Source organism: Tachyglossus aculeatus, unplaced genomic scaffold, assembly GCF_015852505.1.
Source record: "Tachyglossus aculeatus isolate mTacAcu1 unplaced genomic scaffold, mTacAcu1.pri SUPER_34, whole genome shotgun sequence".
Taxonomy (NCBI): domain Eukaryota; kingdom Metazoa; phylum Chordata; class Mammalia; order Monotremata; family Tachyglossidae; genus Tachyglossus; species Tachyglossus aculeatus.
In genome coordinates, this window is record NW_024044839.1 from 3,045,330 (window position 1) to 3,065,906 (window position 20,577).

The 20,577-nt window shown below is 49.0% G+C and overlaps 1 protein-coding gene across 3 annotated transcripts in view; it reads left to right on the forward strand.

Moving 5' to 3' along the window:
* The window catches only part of RPTOR (regulatory associated protein of MTOR complex 1), a 241,393-nt gene that overhangs the window by 82,341 nt on the left and 138,475 nt on the right, over positions 1–20,577 (forward strand). For all 3 annotated transcript variants that reach the window (XM_038741988.1, XM_038741989.1, XM_038741990.1), the window contains exons 6-7: positions 10,996–11,171; positions 17,942–18,001. In XM_038741988.1, the coding sequence (XP_038597916.1) occupies positions 10,996–11,171; positions 17,942–18,001 (236 nt within the window). The remainder of the gene's footprint in view (positions 1–10,995; positions 11,172–17,941; positions 18,002–20,577) is intronic.

Genomic DNA, 20,577 nt, shown 5'->3' on the forward strand with positions numbered 1-20,577 from the left:
GCACTGCAGTAAGCACTGGGGTCAATTCAAGTTAGATTGGACACAGTCTCCCCATGAGGAGTAGGATACAATCCCCCTTTGAAAGGTGAGTTAACTGAGGCTCAGAGAACTGAAATGACTTGCCCAAGGTCACCTAGCAGACAAGTGGCCGAGCTGGGATGAGAACCCCCTGCCCTACCTCCTTCTCCTCCGCACAGCACCTCTCTGTATGTTTGTACAGATTTATCACTCTATTTATTTTACTTGTACATATTTACTATTCTATTGATTTTGTTAAGGATGCGTATCTAGCGTTATTTCTATTTATTCTGATGACACCTGTCCACGTATTTTGTTTTGTTGCCCGTCTCCCCCTTCTAGACCGTGAGCCCGTTGTTGGGTAGGGACCGTCTCTGTATGTTGCCGACTTGGACTTCCCAAGCGCTCTGCACACAGTAAGCGCTCAATCAATCAATCAATCGTATTTATTGTGCGCTTACTGGGTGCAGAGCACTGTACTAAGCTCTCAATAAATACGATTGAATGAATGAAAGTGGCAGAGCTGGGGTGAGAACCCAGGCTTGCTGATACCCAGGCGTGGGCCCTCTCCACTTAGTTGTGTTGCTTCCCATCATGGTGTTTTGAAGTGTGCGCTCTTGATGCCAGCCGGGCGGGGTTTTCCCGCCTCAAGCAGCAGCGTAAGATTTGAGTGCCAGTCACCCCCCTGGCCTCCCCAAATGCAACTCTGACCGAAATCGTGTATTTCAATGTGAAGCAGTGTGGCCTAGTGGAAGGATCCCGGGCCTTTGAGGCAGCGGTCCTGGGTTCTAATCCCAGCTCCGCCACTTGTCTGCTGTGTGTGACCTTGGGCGAATCACTTCTTCCATTCCCTCACCGGTCAAATGGGGATTAAGACTGGGACGCCTATGCGGGGCAGGGATTGTGTCCAACCTGACTAGCTTGTATTATGAGAAGCAGCGTGCCCCAATGGAAAGAGCACGGGCTTTGGAGTCAGAGGTCATGGGTTCATATCCCGGCTCCGCCAATTGTCAGCCATGTGACTTTGGGCAAGTCACTTCACTTCTCTGGGCCTCAGTTACCTTAGCTGTAAAATGGGGATGAAGACTGAGCCCCCCTTGGGACAACCTGATCACCCCGTAACCTCCCCAGCGTTTAGAACAGTGCTTTGCACACAGTAAGCGCTTAAGTAAATGCCATTATTATTATTATCATTATTATTACCCACCCCGGGGCTCAGTACAGTGCCTGGCACCGGGTAAGTGCTGAACAAATACTGCAATTATTATTATGACTACTTCCTCCTCACAGCTTCCTACCTCTTATCAGCCCTTCCAGTAAGACTCCGGAAGGCCCACATCCACATATTTCTGACATCTTATATGATATTGAAGCTTTTTAAATGTCTGGTGATGTAGTCCCGTTCCCAAATTTGAACTGTCTCGGTTAGAAAAAGCGCTCTCTCCTCTTCCCCCGTAGCTTTTTTCTCTCCCTCTCCCTCTCTGTCTCTTTCCCTCACTCTTCCTCGCTCTTTCCCTCTCGCTTTCCCTCTTGCTCTCTCCTTTTCTCTCTCTCTCCCCCCTTATTAGCTCCATCTCTCCCTCTCTCTCTTTTTCCCCATCCCTCCCACCCATCCTCCTTCTCTCTCTCTCTCCCTCTCCCCTTCTCCTCCTCTTCCTCCCCATTTCCCCTGCTTTTTCTCTCCCCACCTTCCCCCATCCTTCTTCTGGCCCCAGAGAATCCAGGCCTCAGCTAGAAGGGAGGGGACACACGCCCGAGGAAGAGAACAGAGGTAGATTTTGGGCCTCAGGCCCTGGGGGTCCTCTTCCCCCGCTGTGTGAGCGGGAAATGACTTCTCCCCCTTTTCCCCATCTCCGCTGACGGGACTCCCGTTAGCCGACCGTCAAAGGTTGAACGAAGCCGTGGTAATCCCGAGCGGATCAGTCAGACCGATTTAATCGCAGGGTGGCGGCTTAGAGAGGGTGTCGTAAATCCGGCCCCGGGGACAGGCCCGACCGCTTTTCGTTGTTCTGGTGATGGATCACCCCCATGTCGACGGAGTCATCTAGAGCTGAAAATAATTAACGCTTAACCGCAGTGAAATATTTTGCCGCGCTGACGGCGGATCCGTTTATTTTTTCCCCGGAGACGCGTCAACGCCAGTGGAAAACTTCGTCACGGGTTGGCTTTTGAGGTGGCGGAGGGGAGTCCGGGAGGTGCCGATAAGAGGGGATTTAAGTCCAAATGGATTTCTCTGCCGTCACCCATTAAATTGAATCCTGCTGTCATTAATACGCGTAGGTTTAGATACAGTCGTAATAATAATTGTGGTATTTGGTAAGCGCTTTGTATGCGCCAAGGACTGTACTGAGCCCTGGGGTGGATTCAAGCTCACTCCTTAGTTGTTTACCAGCAAGGAATTTAGTCAGCCGGGACATTAGGAGAGAAAATAGACCCGCTCATCCCTCCTCTTCCGATGAGGAAGGTGGGACGTGGGGACGGGCGGGGAGTGATGGAGCAGGGAGGGCGAGGGAGACAAGGAGTGGGAGAACCACAGTTCACCGCATCAGTTTACCAACTTTTAAAGTGTGCAAGAGGCCCGTCTTTATGCGGTGTCATAAAAACCCATCACCCTTTTCATTTCCTCGCCTCTTAAGAACGGAATCCATTACCTTGTATCTCTACTGTTCTGCCCCGAGTTTAAATCAGTCAATCATTCAGCGGTATTTATTCAGTGCCTCCTGCATGCAGGGCCCTGGACCAAGCTCTTTGTTATTATTATTGGTGATAATAGTCATAATTATGGTGATATTTAATAATTAATAATAATGGTGTTTGCGCCAGGCATGGTACTAACCGCTGGGGCGGATACAAGCAAATCAGGTTGGACAGTCCATGCCCCACAAAGGGCTCACAGTGTTAATCCCCATTTTATAGATGAGGTCACTGAGGCACAGAGAAGTTAAGTGACTTGCCCAAAGTCACACAGCTGACAAGTGGCAGAGCCGGGATCAGAACCCATGACCATCTGATTCCCAGGCCTGTGCTCTGTTCACTGCACCATGCAGTAATAATTATGGTATTTGTTAAGCACTTACTACATGCCAAGCATTGCTGCAAGCACTGGGGTAGATACAAGTCATTCAGGTCAGACACATTCCTTATTCCACCAATATTAAATCCCCATTTTATAGATGAGGACACGGAGGCCCAGAGATGTGAAGTGATTCGTCCCAGGTCACACTGCGGACAAGTGGCAGAGCCAGAATTAGAACCCAGATCCTCACACCCGTTCTCCTTTCACGAGGCAGGAAGTGGGGCCGAATTTCTCTGAATTAAACAGAAGAGTGCAGAAAGGCCTCGCCCATTCTTGCCAAACGGAAGGGTTTCATTCATTCATTCAATCGTATTTATTGAGCGCTTACTGCGTGCACAGCCCTGTACTAAGCGCTTGGGAAGTACAAGTCGGCAACATGTAGAAACGGTCCCTACCCAACAACGGGCTCACAGTCTAGAAGGGGGAGACAGACAACAAAACAAAACATGTGGACGGGTGTCAAGTCTTCAGAATAAATAGAAATAACGCTAGATTTTATTGTTTGTATTTTTAATGGGATTTGTTAAGGGCTTACTATGTGCCAGGCGCTGTTCTAAACTCCGGGGGTAGAGCCAAGCTAATCAGGTCAGACACAGTCCGTGTCCCAGTCTTCAACCCCATTTTCCAGAGGAGGGGACTGAGGCCCAGAGAAGTGAGGCGACTCGTTTTCACTCCCCCAAGGGAGGGGTTTCTCTTGGCCTCTCTTACCAGGAGAAATTCATTCATTCAATCATATTTATTGAGCGCTTACTGTGTGCAGAGCACTGTACTAAGCGCTTGGGAAGTCCAAGTCGGCAACATATAGAGATGGTCCCTACCCAACAGCGGGCTCACAGTCTAGAAGGGGGGAGACGGACAACGAAACAAAACATATCAACAAAATAAAATAAATAGAATAAATATGTACAAATAAAATAAATGAACAAGTAGAGTAATAAATGCGTCCAAACATCTATACATATATACAGGTGGTGTGGGGAGGTAGTGTGTACTACAGCAGTTAGTACGGTGCCTGGCACATAGTAAGCTCTTGACAAATACAATAAATAATAAAATAAAAATAATAATAATAGTAATAATAAAAAGCGGCCAACCCAGCGAAAGATCCGACCTCATTAGTTCCTCTCCGCTGGCAAATGTCCCCCAGAGTCCCCACCCGGCAGCACGGGAGCCTTTCAAACCCTTGCAATTATAACCGTCGTCTAAAATTAGCAAGCCATCATGTAATTTTCAAAGCACCCTCCGCATTTAGGACACTGATATTTATAGGCCGGGGCGGGAGGTGAAACCGGTAACCAGGTTACACCAAAACTAATCTCAGCCCGAGATAGACAGCAGCGCACGAACTAGATTCTTTTGCGCGGAGCCGTCAATCTCGGTCGTGTTGACTCCTCTCCTCCCCATCCCACGGCCATCGGCCAGCCCAGTGGTATATTTTGAGCACTTACTACGAGCAGAGCACCGCGCTAAGCGCTTGAGAATACAACAGAGTGACCCATCAGTTATCCATCAGATCCATCAGTCGGCAAGTATGTTGCCAACTTGTACTTCCCAAGCGCTTAGTACAGTGCTGTGCACACAGTAAGCGCTCAATAAATACGATTGATTGATTCATTCATTAATCAGTCGCCTCTATCGAGGGCTTACTCTGTCCTCTATTCCGTGAGCTCGTTATGGGCAGGAATGTGTCGGTTGTTATGTGGTACTTTCCCAAGCGCTTAGTACAGTGCTTTGCACACAGTAAGGGCTTAGTCAATACAATTGAATGAATGAATGCAGAGCACTGGAGAGAGGACAATAGAACAGTATAATGGACACATTCCCTCCCCACAATGAGCTTGTAGTCTAGAAGGGACGTGATGATAATAGTAATAATAATGGTACTTGTTAAGCATTTACTATGTGCGGTTGCTGGTTTGATTAGAACCGAGTTGGTGTACTTTGGGAAGCTGCATGTTAAAACTCTGAGGTGGTTTTTTTTCCCTTTTTTATGCTATTTGTTAAGCGCTTACTAGATACCATTCTAAGCATTCATTCAGTCGTATTTATTGAGCGCTTACTGTGTGCAGAGCACTGTACAAATCAGCAACATATAGAGACGGCCCCTACCCAAAAACGGGCTCACAGTCTAGAAGGGGGAGACAGACAACAAAACATGTAGACAGGTGTCAAAACTAAGCACTGTTTAGACCCAGGCTAATTAAGTTGGGAACAGTTCCTTCCCTTCCGAATTGGTGTACTCTGGGAAGCTGCGTGTTAAAACTCTGAGGTGGTTTGTTGTTTTTTTTTCCCTTTTTTATGCTATTTATTAAACGCTTACTAGATACCTTTCTAAGCACTGTTTAGAATGGCCTGTCCCAGTGGGAAAGGTTCGAGGGGTGCGAGTCCCACCTGCTTCCCGGCAAAGATCCCACCACGGGGTTGTCGGAGTAGAGCAGGGAAGTCGTTTCCCGCCGACCCGTGTCGTGTCGGCCGGCAGAGTCCAAGCCCCAAATAAAAACCAACAGAAAACCGTCCGTCCGCCAGTCAGTCGGACGTATTTATTGAGCACTTACTGTGGCAGAGCACTGGACTAAGCGCTTGGAAGAGGACAGTTCAACAATAAACAGACACATTCCCTGCCCACAACAAGCTTACAGTCTAGAGAGGGAGACAGACTTTAACAGAAATTAATAAATGACATATAGGTACATCAGGGGTGTGGGGCTGGGAGGGGGGATGAATAAAGGGGGCGAGTCCGGGGGACGCAGAAGGGAGTGGGAGAAGAAGAAAGGCAGGCTTAGTCAGGGAAGGCCTCTTGGAGGAGATGGGCTTTCAACAAGCCTTGGAAGGTCACTGTCATTTGTGGCTTTTTCTCTTCCCCCTCGGTCGTATTCCCCGTTGGACCAAATGAGGAAAAAAAGAGAAGGACAAGAATCCTCCTTTTGAAAACCAGCCCGGATCCTTAATCCATTTTAAATCTTCTCGATTATTCCCAGCAATCCTGGAGTTTGATTTGTTTCCTCGAAGCCCGATGTCCTTATGGTCGGTAGTTTTTAATAGAATTAGTGTTAATACCCTACCCTTCGTCTGAGGAATTTAAGCCAGTAAATAGGCATTTTTAAGACCGGCGATAATAACTTCAGTGTGATGTCCAGATGATAATAGAGTATAGCTATTGTGCTTTTTGGTGGGAAATGTGCATCATTTAATTCCTTTGATTAGATTCCACAACACCCGTGATATATAAGGATGTGGGAAGTATCAGCTCCACGGATGTCCCTCCCTCTCTGTCCCTTCCAGGGAGATAGCACGTCTTGGAGAGCGGCGTTCCTTCTCTTCCAGGATTGGGATAGGGTGTTTTCTGTTCCACAGAGATTATTTCCTCGGTTTCTGTTCTCTCCCGATTGATCACTGTATGCAGAGCGCTCTACTAAGAGCTTGGGAGATTAATCAGTCAGGCCACCGGTGGTATTTCTTGTGGACTCACTTTGTGTAGGGCACTGTATTAAGCACGTGGGAGATTTTTCAGTCGGCCGGTCCGTGGTATTTGTTGAGCAGAGCGCCGTATTAAGCGCTTGGGAGATTAATCAGTTAACCCATCAGCGGGATTTATTGAGCGCTTCCTGTGTGCAGAGGGCTGTTGTAAGCACTTGGGAGATCAGTCAATCCATGGCATTTATTGAGCACTTACCATGTGCAGGGCACTGTACTGAGCGCTTGAGAGAGGACCAGTGCAACAGAATCAGCAGACACGATCCCTGCCCATAGTGAGCTTCCAGTCTAGAGACCAGTTAACAGTTTAGAGGTGGCTAATCCTGGCTCTGCCACTTGTCTGATGTCTGACCTTGGGCAAGTCACTTCACTTCTCTGTGCCTCAGTTCCCTCATCTGGAAAATGGGGATTAAGGCAGTGAGCCCCACGAGGGACAACCTGATTACCTTGTGTCTACCCCAGCTGTTAGAACAGTGCTTGGCACATAGTAAGCGCTTAACAGATGTCACAGTTATTATTTTATTGGCCCAGGTCACACAGCTGTTAGAACAGTGCTTGGCACACAGTAAGCGCTTAACAGATGCCACAATGATCATTTTATTGGCCCAGGTCACCCAGCAGACACGTGGTGGACAGGGCTAGAACTCAGGCCCTTCTGACTCACAGGCCTGGGCTCTAACCACCAGGCTAGTGCTGCTTGGATTCAGTGTGAGCCCCACATGGGACAACCTGATCACCTTGTAACCTCCCCAGCGCTTAGAACAGTGCTTTGCACATAGTAAGCGCTTAATAAATGCCATCATCATCATTATTATTATTATTCAGATCCCTGCCCAGAGGTCCCTTTGACCCCAGACCTTGGGGTTGTCGGGGTAGAGCAGGGAAGTCGTTTCCCGCCGCTCGATGTCTCCAGCCCAGCCCGCACCCTCCGCTCCTCCGCCGCTAATCTCCTCACCGTACCTCGTTCTCGCCCGTCCCGCCATCGACCCCCGGCCCACGTCATCCTCCGGGCCCGGAATGCCCTCCCTCTGCCCATCCGCCAAGCTAGCTCTCTTCCTCCCTACTGAGAGCTCACCTCCTCCAGGAGGCCTTCCCAGACTGAGCCCCTTCCTTCCTCTCCCCCTCGTCCCCCTCTCCATCCCCCCATCTTACCTCCTTCCCTTCCCCACAGCACCTGTATATATGTATATATGTTTGTACATATTTATTACTCTATTTATTTATTTATTTTACTTGTCCATATCTATTCTATTTATTTTATTTTGTTAGTATGTTTGGTTTTGTTCTCTGTCTCCCACTTTTAGACCGTGAGCCCACTGTTGGGTAGGGACTGTCTCTATATGTCGCCAATTTGTACTTCCCAAGCACTTAGTACAGTGCTCTGCACATAGTGAGCGCTCAATAAATACGATTGATGATGATGATGTCAGCCGGCGGAGTTCAAGGCCGAAATAAAAACCAACGGAAAACCGTCCGTCCGCCAGTCAGTCGGAGCCGAGCCGGGAAGCTTCTGATCGGGGAGTCCAGCCTCTCCTTCGGAGAAACGGAGGCCTCCACGTTAGCGCGGTGTTCCTGTCTGGTGTGACTTGTGGGCTCCCAAGCGCTGCCATCTGTTCTAGCCCGTAGCCTAATCCGCTTGTCTTGGCTCCTAAAGAGCGGTGTCAGGAGTATGATTTATCTTGGGTCTTCTGGGATTCTCCTCTGTTAGTGTTCTCTCTCTCTTTCCTCCCTTTCTCTCCCTCTCCCCCCCTTCCACTTCCACTCTGTCGTCGGGGAAGCAGTATTCATTCATTCATTCAGTCGTATTTAATAATAATAATAATTGGCATTTGTTAAGCGCTTACTATGTGCAAAGCACCGTTCTAAGCGCGGGGGAGGATACAGGGTGATCAGGTTGTCCCATGGGGGGCTCACAGTCTTAATGCCCATTTTACAGATGAAGTAACTGAGGCCCAGAGAAGTTAAGTGACTTGCCCAAGATCGCACAGCAGACATGTGGTGGAGTCGGGATTTCGGGGAAGCAGTATTCATTCATTCATTCAGTCGTATTTATTAATAATAATAATAATAATAATTGGCATTTGTTAAGCGCTTACTATGTGCAAAGCACCGTTCTAAGCGCTGGGGAGGATACAGGGTGATCAGGTTGTCCCATGGGGGGCTCACAGTCTTAATCCCCATTTTACAGATGAGGTAACTGAGGCCCAGAGAAGTTAAGTGACTTGCCCAAGATCGCACAGCGGACATGTGGTGGAGTCGGGATTCGAACCCATGAACTCTGACTCCAAAGCCCGGGCTCTTTCCACTGAGCCATGCTGCTTCTCTAGTGAGCACTTACCGTGTGCAGAGCACTGGACTAAGCGCTTGGCTAGGACAAGTTGGCAACATATAGAGACGGTCCCTACCCAACAGCGGGCTCACAGTATGGCTTTTAGTGGGTAGAGCCCGGGCTTGGGAGTCACAAGGTCCTGGGTTCTAATCCCGGCTCCACCACGGGTCCGTTTTGTGACCTTGGGCAAGTCACTTCGCTTCTCTGAGCCTCAGTTCCCTCATCTGGAAAATGGGGTTTAAGAGGGTGAGCCCCATGTGGGACAGGGACTCTGTCCAACCTGATTACGTTGTATCTACCCCAGAGCTTAGAACAGTGCTTGGGACATAGTAAGTGATTAAGTTTAGTTAGCTTGGGACATAGTAAGTGCTTAAAAAGTACTGTTACTATTATCGTCGTTATTATTGTTATTATTCTCACGCCTTTAAGCCAGCATGGCCTGAATCACCCAGTCAGTGAAAAGGAGGTAAGATCCTCGTAGCGACAAAATAATAATAATGGCATTTATTAAGCGCTTACTATGTGACCCCCGGCCCACCTCATCCCCTGGGCCTGGAATGCCCTCCCTCTGCCCACCCGCCAAGCTCGCTCTCTTCCTCCCTTCAAGGCCCTACTGAGAGCTCACCTCCTCCAGGAGGCCTTCCCACACTGAGCCCCCTCCTTCCTCTCCCCCTCGTCCCCCTCTCCATCCCCCCATCTTACCTCCTTCCCTTCCCCACAGCACCTGTATATATGTATATATGTTTGTACATATTTATTACTCTATCTATTTATTTTACTTGTACATATCTATTCTATTTATTTTATTTTGTTAGTATGTTTGGTTTTGTTCTCTGTCTCCCCCTTTTAGACTGTGAGCCCACTATTGGGTAGGGACTGTCTCTATATGTTGCCAAATTGTACTTCCCAAGCGCTTAGTACAGTGCTCTGCACACAGTAAGTGCTCAATAAATACGATTGATGATTGATGATATGTTTGTAACATATTTATTACTCTATTTCATTTGTACATATTTATTCTATTTGTTTTATTTTGCTAATACGTTTTGTTTTGTTGTCTGTCTCCTCCTTCTCTTCTGTGAGCCCGCTGTTGGGTAGGGACCGTCTCTATATGTTGCCAACTTGGACTTCCCAAGCGCTTAGTACAGGGCTCTGCACACAGTAAGCGCTCAATAAATACGATTGAATGAATGAATGAATTTAATAGTATTTGATAAGCGCTTACTCTGTGCAGAGCACTGGATATATTTGTGGTATTTGAACAATTATTTAATAGTATTTGTTAAGTGCTTACTCTGTGCAGAGCACTGAACTAAGCACTTGGGAGAGTCTAATATATCAATCTGTAGTATTTATTGAGCTCTTACTGCGTGCAGAGCACTGGACGAAGCACTTGTGAGTGTCCAGTCCATCCGTCAATCAATCCGTGGTGCATTTTCGAGCACTTACTGTGTGGAGAGCACGGGACTGAGCGCTCGGGAGAGTTGGGAGGCGCTTTCCCTGCCCCCACCCAGCTTCCAGGCTCAGAGAAACAGCTTGGCTCAGTGGAAAGAGCCCGGGCTTTGGAGTCAGAGGTCATGGGTTCAAATCCCGGCTCTGCCAATTGCCGGCTGTGTGACTTTGGGCAAGTCACTTCTCCTCCAACTGTCAGCTGTGTGACTTTGGGCAAGTCACTTCACTTCTCTGTGCCTCAGTTCCCTCATCTGTAAAATGGGGATTAAAACTGTGAGTCCCCCGGGGGACAACTCGATCAACTTGTCACCTCCCCAGCGCTTAGAACAGTGCTTTGCATATAGTAAGCGCTTAATAAATGCCATCATTATTATTATTATTATTCTCTGGGCCTCAGTTACCTCATCTGTAAAATGGGGGTGAAGACTGTGAGCCCCCCATGGGACAACCTGATCACCTTGTAACCCCCCCCCCCCCAGCGTTTAGAACAGTGCTTTGCACAAAGTAAGCTCTTAATAAATGCCATTATTATCATTATCATATAAGCCCCCCCACTCCAACCTTCCAGCGCTTACAACAGTGCTTTGCACATAGTAAGCGCTTAATAAATGCTATCATTATTATTATTATTCTGTCTCCGCCGTAGGTCGCTGCCATCAACCCCAACCACCCCCTGGCCCAGATGCCCCTGCCTCCGTCGATGAAGAACTGCATTCAGCTGGCAGCCTGCGAGGCCAACGAGCTGCTGCCCATGATCCCCGACCTCCCAGCTGACCTCTTCACCTCCTGCCTCACGACGCCTATCAAGATCGCCCTGAGATGGTGAGTCACCCCATTCCCCCGACCCCGGGAAACAGCCCCTGGGGCGCCCTGGTGGTCCCAGGGGTCCCCACTGAATCCTCTCCATCCCTGTCTCTGCAGCCCTTCAATCAATCTATCAATCAATCAGTCGTATTTATTGAGCGCTTACTGTGTGCAGAGCACTGGACTAAAGCGCTTGGGAAGTCCAAGTTGGCAACATCTAGAGACGGTCCCTACCCAACAGTGGGCTCACAGTCTAGAAGGGGGACACAGAGAACACAACAAAACATATTAACAGAATAAAATAGAGTAGATATCTACAAGTAAAATAGAGTAATAAATACGTACAAACATATATACATATATGCAGGTGCTGTGGGGAAGGGAAGGAGGTAAGGCGGGGGGGTGGAGGGGGAGAGGAAGGAGGGGGCTCAGTGTGGGAAGGCCTCCTGGAGGAGGTGAGCTCTCAGTAGGGCCTTGAAGGGAGGAAGAGAGCTAGCTTGGTGGATGGGCAGAGGGAGGGCATTCCAGGCCCGGGGGATGACGTCGGCCGGGGGTCGATGGCGGGACGGGCGAGAATGAGGCCTAACGGTGAGGAGATTAGCGGTGGAGGGTGCGGGGTGGGCTGTAGAAGGAGAGAAGGGAGGTGAGGTAGGAGGGGGCCAGGGGATGGATGGACAGCCTTGAAGCCCAGGGTGAGGAGTTTCTGCCTGATGCGTAGGTTGATTGGTAGCCACTGGAGATTTTTGAGGAGGGGAGTAACATGCCCAGAGCGTTTCTGGACAAAGACAATCCGGGCAGCGGCGTGAAGTATGGATTGAAGTGGGGAGAGACAAGAGGATGAGAGATCAGAGAGGAGGCTGATACAGTAGTCCAGACGGGATAGGATGAGAGCTTGCACGAGCGTTCATTCATTCAATCATTCGCATTTATTGAGCGGTTACTGTGTGCAAAGCTAAAGCACTTGGGAGAGGACATTCCCTGCCCACAACGAGCTCGCAGTCCAGAGGGGAGACAGACACGAATAGGGAACGTGAACGTGTCTGTTCTATCGTATTGTCCCCTCTCAAGCGCTCAGTCCTCTTGTCTGCACACAGTAAGGCCTAGTGGCTAGAGCCCAGGCCCGGGAATCAGAAGGACCCTGAGTTCTCATCCCAGCTCTGCCACTTGTCTGCTGGGTGACCTCGGGCAAGTCAAATTCATTTTTCCGGGCCTCGGTGACCTCATCTGAAAGATGGCAATTAAGACTGTGAGCCCCGTGTGGGACATGGACCGTGTCAACCCTGATTAGCTCGGCTCTACCCCAGCGCTCAGTGCATTGCCTGATACAGAGTAAGTGCTTAGCAAATACCATAAAGGAACAAAAAAATTGAGCTGTGGAAAATACTCATTTTGGAGGTTGGCAGAGTGCCCTTCTGCGGCCCAAGAGGTCAGTTGCCCGTTTTATGCGGGCAGAAATGTTGCTAATAATAATAATAATGGCATTTATTAAGCGCTTACTATGTGCAAAGCACTGTTCTAAGCGCTGGGGAGGTTACAAGGTGATCCGGTTGTCCCACGGGGGGGCTCACAGTCTTCACCCCCATTTTCCAGATGAGGGAACTGAGGCCCAGAGAAGTGAAGTTGGCATCTCCTTTGGGACAGTCATCACCTTCACAGTGGGTGACATATGGGAGGAATCAAAACTGGACTACCATAGGCCTTCCGAAGAGGAAAAGCAGCGTGGTGTGGGGGAAAGAGTCCGGACCCTGGAGTCAGAAGGATCTGGCGTCTCATCCCGGCTCTGCCACTTGTCTGCTGTGTGATCTTATTACTCTATTTATTTATTATTACCCATTTATTTATTTATTACTCTATTTATTTTACTTGTACATATCTCTTCTATTTATTTTATTTTGTTAGGATGTTTGGTTTTGTTCTCCGTCTCCCCCTTTTAGACTGTGAGCCCACTGTTGGGTAGGGACTGTCTCTCTATGTTGCCAACTTGGACTTCCCAAGTGCTTAGTACAGTGCTCTGCACACAGTAAGGGCTCAATAAATACGATTGATTGATTGATTGATCTTGGGCGAGTGACTTCACTTGTCCGGGGCTCAGTGACCTCAACTGTAAAATAGGGATAAAGACGGTGAACCCCCTGTGGGACTGGGACTGAGTCCAACCCGATGGTCTTGCATCTACCTCCGAGTGACCTCGGGCGATTCACTTCACCTCACCGTGCCTCAGTTTCCTCAACTGTAAAACGGGGACGCCAACCCTGTCCTCCCTCCTACTTAGATCGCGAGCCCGTCCCGGGACCCGACGATCTCGAATCTACCCCATCGCTTAGTCCAGTGCTTGGCACACAGTAAGCGCCTAAGAAGTACCGTAATCATTCATTATGATCCCGCCGAATTGCCGCCGCCTTTGTAGCCGTTGCCCCGCTCAGGCGCTGCTCGAAACCGGCCCGGTTTCCGTAAGCCAGCCCCGCTCACAAAGCAGCCAGCCCGACACAGTTAACGACCATTACGCTAATGGACATCAGATTCAGGAGGCAGCCCAAGCTTCCGCTACGTATTGATTTCCTTAAATGAAAAATAGCCTCCAGTCGCCCGGAGCGAAAACCAGAGAATCAGTTCCTCTGTGGGCTCTGATGATATTAAATGGGAAATAATGGACTTCTCACCTCCCCTAAATGCTCCAGAGGAGGACTCCCTAAGATGGTCCTAGGGCTTAAGCGGGAGACGGCATAAATGGGTCAGCTTTTTAGACTGTGAGCCCACTGTTGGGTAGGGACTGTCTCTATACGTTGCCAAATTATACTTCCCAAGCTCTTAGTACAGTGCTCTGCACACAGTAAGCGCTCAATAAATACGATTGATGATGATGATGAACTTTGGGAGCACTGTCAGTGTCAGAACCGGGGTAGGGGAAGCGCTTTTTTCGCCAGCCATCCTCGTAGACGAGTAAAGGTTAGAAGCCGGCTGTCTCCGGTGGAGTAAACGGAGACGTCTAGTAGAAGAATTTATTCCAACTCAGCTATAATAATGATAATAATAATGATAATGATGGCATTTATTAAGTGCTTACTATGAACAAACCCCTGTTCTAAGCGCTGAGGACGTTACGAGGTGATCAGGTGGTCCCACGGGGGGTTCACGGTCTTCATCCCCATTTTACAGATGAGATAGCTGAGGCCCAGAGAAGTGAAGTGACTTTCCCAAAGTCACACAGCAGACAATTGGCAGAGCCGGGATTTGAACCCATGACCTCTGACTCCAAAGCCCAGGCTCTTTCCACTGAACCACGCTGCTTCTCCAAGCTATCCGGCTGCTTTGCCAGCGATCTGACACCACTTTCCATTTATAGAGAAGCAGAAGTAGACCCCAGCCCTGGAGACTTTTCCCTTTTCCAAGCAAAGCCCCATGGTTTAGGGGAGAAAATGGGAACACTCACTGTGCCTGTGGGGAAGGAGATCTTGGTGGGGAAGGGGAGATATTTTGGGGGACACCCTACTCCCCCCCTCCCCAAGCCTGGGATCAGTCGTGGTCCCTCTGACCCTCTGATAATAACTGTGGTGTTTATTATTTATGGAGAAGCAGCGTGGCTCAGTGGAAAGAGTACAGGCTTTAGAGTCAGAGATCATGGGTTCAAATCCCAGCTCTGACAATTGTCAGCTGTGTGACTTTGGGCAAGTCACTTCACTTCTCTGTGCCTCCGTTACCTCATCTGAAAAATGAGGATTAAGACTGTGAGCCCTCCCACCGTGAGACAACCTGATCACCTTGTAACCTCCCCAGCGCTTAGAACAGTGCTTTGTGCATAGTAAGCGCTTAATAAATGCCATCATTATTATTATTATTTGCTAGGCGCATACTACATTCATTCAATCATTCATTCAATTCTGTTGAACGCTTACTGTGTGCAGAGCACTGTACTAAGCGCTTGGGAAGTACAAATCGGCAACATATTGAGAAGGTCCCTACCCAACAATGGGTTCATTCATTCATTCAATCATTTTTATTGAGCGCTTACTGTGTGCAGAGCACTGTACCAAGCTCTTGGGAAGTCCAAGTTGGCAACATAGAGAGACGGTCCCTACCCAACAGCGGGCTCACAGTCTAGAAGGGGGAGACGGAAAACCCAAGTAGACAGGTATCAATACCATCATAGTAAATAGAAGTATAGCTATATACAAACCTGCCTGTTTACTTGTTTTGATGTGCATTTATCTATAATTCAGAGGTCACTGGTTCAAATCCCAGCTCCGCCGCTTGTCAGCTGTGTGACTTTGGGCAAGTCACTTCACTTCTCAGCGTGGCCTAGTGGATAGAGCCCGGGCCTCGGAGTCAGAAGGACCTGGCTTCTAGTCCCACCTCTGTCACTTGTCTGCTTGGGACCCTGGGCAAGGCACTTCACTTCTCTGGGCCTCAGTTACCTCATCTGGGGAATGGGGATGAAGACGGTGAGACCAGTGTGTCCAATACGATGACCTTGTATCTACCCCAGCGGCTGGTAAAGTGCCTGGCACACAGTAAGCGCTTAACAGGTACCACAAACAGAAAGAGCCTTCTGAAACAGGAGACTGCCAGGCGACCTTCGACCCCAGGCCAATGCCCGCCCGTGGTCCGGAACCTCCTGTGGGCAGAAAATGTGTCCGTTTATGTTATATCACCCTCTCCCAAGTGCTTAGTTCAGTGCTTTGCACACAGTAAATACCATCGGCCGACTGCCTCTGCGGCTACACGGCGCTCCCGGCCTGGCCTCTGGAAAAAGCCGCTCCGCCCCGAATCTCATCACCCCAAACCCCGGCCTGGCGATGGGCTCAGGGGGACTGAAGCGCATTCTTCTTCCTTAGGAAAGAAAATTAATTTTCCTCTCCCCAAGCTTGTTCCCGAGGGCCGGAAGTTGGCGGTGAAGCAGCAGAACCGCCAGCTTAATTTGTGCCTTTCCAGGTTTCTTGCCCGAGAACGCCCGGAGGGACCTGTTCCCTGCCTGGGAAACGTAGGCGAGGTTGAATGGATGGAGAGGAGGAGGAAGCATTTCACCTTTGTTTGGTTTTTTTTAAAAAATGTGAAATTGAGGACGTGGTGGTGTTTCTTTCCCATCCCGCTAGTCACTGAGTTGTAAGAATAAAAATTAAAAAAACAACCCAAAATGGTATTTGTTCAGCGCTTACTATGTGCCAGGCGCCGTACTAGGTGCCGGGGTGAATACCGGCAAATCGAATTGGACGCAGTTCCTGTCCCGCATGGGGCTCACAGTCCTATTCCACATTTTACAGATGAGGGGACTGAGGCCCAGAGAAGTGAAGTGACTGGCCCAAGGTCACTCAGCAGACAAGAGGCAGACCTGGAGCGAGAACCCAGGACCTCCTGACCCCCAGGCCCGGGCTCTAGCCACTAGGCCACGGCGGGGGGTGGCAAGGCGGAGGGGAAGGGGCCTACAAAACTGCACCGTAACTGGCTCGTATTCACGCCAGCATTTAGACTCCCCTAGATCAATCAATCAATCAATCAATCGTATTTATTGAGCGCTTACTATGTGCAGAGCACTGTACTAAGCGCTTGGGAAGTACAAATTGGCAACACATAGAGACAGTCCCTACCCAACAGTGGGCTCACAGTCTAAAAGGGGAGACAGAGAACAGAACCAAACATACCAACAAAATAAAATAAATAGGATAGAAATGTACAAGTAAAATAAATAAATAAATAAATAAATAAATAGAGTAATAAATATGTACAACCATATATACATATATACAGGTGCTGTGGGGAAGGGAAGGAGGTAAGACGGGGGGATGGAGAGGGGGACGAGGGGGAGAGGAAAGAAGGGGCTCAGTCTACACCCTAGATGTAAGCTCATTATAATTGACATTCTCCTATCCATCTTCCCTGTTAAGAGGATGAGCTCTAGTTGTTATGTGCAGGCAATCATTATTTTTTTTAAACTGTATCTGTTAAGTGCTGTGTGCCAGTCACTATACTAAGGGCCGGGGTAGATACAACCTAATCCGGTCAGAGACGGTCCCATGTGGGGCTCACAGTCTTCATCCCCATTTTACAGATGAGGAAACTGAGGGAAGTGAAATAATAATAATAGCAATGGCATTTATTAAGCGCTTACTATGTGCAAAGCACTGTTCAAAGCGCTGGGGAGATTACAAGGTAATCAAGTCGTCCCACGGGGGGGCTCACAGTTTTAATCCCCATTTTACAGATGAGGTAACTGAGGCACAGAGAAGTTAAGTGACTTGCCCAAAGTCACACAGTAGACGAGGAATGGAGCCAGGAGGAGAACCCAAGTCCTTCTAACCCCCAGGTCCGGGTGAGATCATCAATCGTATTTATTGAGTGCTTACTGTGTGCAGAGCACTGTACTAAGCGCTTAGATCCACTGGCCAAGCTCCTTCTCCAGATACCAAGGGCAACTCTCCATGTAACTAATAATAATAATAATAATAATGATGGCATTTATTAAGTGCTTACCATATGCAAAGCACTGTTCTAAGCGCTGGGGAGGTTACAAGGTGATTAGGTTGTCCCTTGTGGGGCTCACAGTATTAATCCCCATTTTACAGATGAGGCAACTGAGGCCCAGAGAAGTTAAGTGACTTGCCCCAAGTCACACAGCTGGCAACTGGTGGAGCTGGGATTTGAACCCATGACCTCTGACTCCAAAGCCCTTGCTCTTTCCTATTGAGCCACGCTGCTTCTATGTAACTGTATACATAGAGGTGGTGGATCGATTCTTTGTGTTTTCTTGTGAAAGATTTCATTGGCGTGACTTATTTCTCCTTTGTTCTCCCCAGGTTTTGCATGCAGAAGTGTGTCAGCCTGGTCCCTGGAGTGACTCTGGATTTAATAGAAAAGTAAGCGAGAGTTTGCGATCGCGAAATCATCTTGGTTTTCAGCACGCTTGAGAAATCATAGATTGCTGGGGAGGTTTTGGTTTCAGATGCGGACTGTGGGTGTGTTGTTCTCTACCCTCCCCGGGCCGGCTGCGGATTTTACGGGAAGTCAGCGAGCATCGCGGCGAAAAACGGATGCAAGATGGAGTCAGCCGATCTATCCGTGGTATTTATTGAGCGCTTGCTGTGTGCAGAGCACCGCGCTAAGCGCTCGGGAGAGGACAGTGTAACAGAGTTGGTGAACACTTTCCCTGCCCTCAAAGAGCTGACAGTAGAGAGGGGCTTACTGTCGTTTCCGAGCAGATGGACTGAATCCCCATCTGGAGAAGCAGCGTGGCTCTGTGGAAAGAGCGCGGGCTTTGGAGTCAGGGGTCATGGGTTCAAATCCCGGCTCTGCCAATTGTCAGCTGTGTGACTTTGGGCAAGTCACTTCACTTCTCTGGGCCTCAGTTCCCTCATCTGTAAAATGGGGATTAAGATTGTGAGCCCCCCGTGGGGCAACTGGATCACTTTGTAACCTCCCCAGTGCTTAGAACAGTGCTTTGCACATAGTAAGCACTTAATAAATGCCGTTATTATCCCCGCTGGGGAATCATTTTCAGGTCAGAGGACCTGGATTCTAATTTTGGCTCTGCCACTTGCCTGCCGTGTGACCCTTCTCTGCACCTCAATTTGGTCGTCTGTAAAATGAGGATTAAATACGTGCTTCCCCTCCCTCTTAAGCCCTGAGCCTCGTGAGGGTTAGGGACTGTGTCCAACCTGATTATCACGTATTCTACCGCAGGGTTTAGTACAGTGTTGGGCTCGTCGTACGTAACTTGAAACTGCTTTTAGCATCGTCATTATTGCTATTATTAGCACTATCGCTGTCGTTATGGTACCACCTTTCGAATGCCCTGTCGGCTTCCTTCTCTGAAGGCTGTTCTTCCAGATAGAAAGTTCCAGAGCCGGAGCTGTTGCTTTTCTTGAAAAGTCTGAAATAAGTGGGCGGGTTGTGTTTATGTCAAACCTCCCTCTGTGAAAAAGTTTCCAGAAAGTAACCTCCAGGGTAGATTAAATGTTACCAACCCCTCCCCAACCCGTCCCAATTATCTATTTCTGTTGTCAATTATGGAGAACACATGTTCTGTATTATGGACTTGCTCAGCCAAGTCTGGAGCGAACGGTGCCGACAGCATGTGTATGTTGTAATTTATTAGTAAGCTGTCTTTAAAGCCGGGGAAGGGGTGTTCTCTAATTAGGCGGCCGAGTCGGGAAGAAAATCACTCGACACCTCCTTTGAACCGCCCCGATTTCTAATTATCCGATCTAACCTAGCAGCCTGATTGATAAGTGCGTTGCTGTCGCGAAGTGTGTTTATATTCCCAAATCCTTTGAGAGAGAGAGACAAGGCGATCCATATTTGTGAAGGGCTGGGGGGTGGGGGAAGGATTCCGGCCCCAGACAAGATAAAGAAACGGTAAATCAATCAATCGTATTTATTGAGCGCTTACTGTGTGCAGAGCACTGTACTAAGCGCTTGGCTCAGTAAAGCAGCATGGCTCAGTGGAAAGAGCCCGGGCTTTGGAGTCAGAGGTCATCGGCTCAAATCCCGGCTCCGCCACTCGTCAGCTGTGTGACTTCGGGCAAGTCACTTCACTTCTCCGGGCCTCAGTTGCCTCATCTGGAAAATGGGGATTAAGACTGTGAGCCCCACGTGGGACGGCCTGATCACCTTGTAAACTCCCCAGCGCTTAGAACAGTGCTTTGCTCATAGTAAGCGCTTAATAAATGCCATCATCATTATTATAATTATTATTAGAGCAGATTGCTTGGAATAGTAGGGCATCTTGAAAGTTTGGGGGTTTGGTTTGACGAAAGCACGTCGTACAGTGCTGTGCACACAGTAAGCGCTCAATAAATACGATTGATTGATTGATTGATTGACGAGGGGCGGGGGTTGATGATTGAGTTGGCACTAGTGAGTCATTCCGAGAGACTGTAATCTTCTGGTAGACTCTATTTGGACTGTCTTTTCCTAAGCGCTCAGCCGGGTGCTCTGCACCTAGCAGACTCTCAGCTCCTTGAGGGCAGGGACGGTGTCTACTAACTCTGTTGTCCGCTCCCAAGCGCTCAGTCCAGTGCTCTGCACACAGCAGACTGGCAGCTCCTTCAGGGCAGGGGTCGTGTCCACCAATTCCGTTGCGTTCTCCTCTCCCAAGCGCCTAGATCAGTGCCGTGCCCGCAGTAAGCGCTCAGCAAATACCAGCGGTCGATTCCAGATCAGAAGCGGACCGCGGCAAGTGGTGAAAAGTTAGCGTTCCCCAATGTTTCTTAAGCACGGAGAGGACTTAAGAGGACTCCGGACTGTCGGCTCACTGCGTCTGTCACCTCTCCTGGTCTCCCAAGCGCCGTAGTACAGTGCTGTAAGCACACGGTAGGCGCTCAGTAAGTAGGATTGATTGATTAAGGAGACCCGGTGGCTTAGGCTGGCAGTCTTGGGGGCTGTGAAGTGAGCGGGTGGGGATCGGTTGATGCAGACGCCCGCGGTTCGGAAG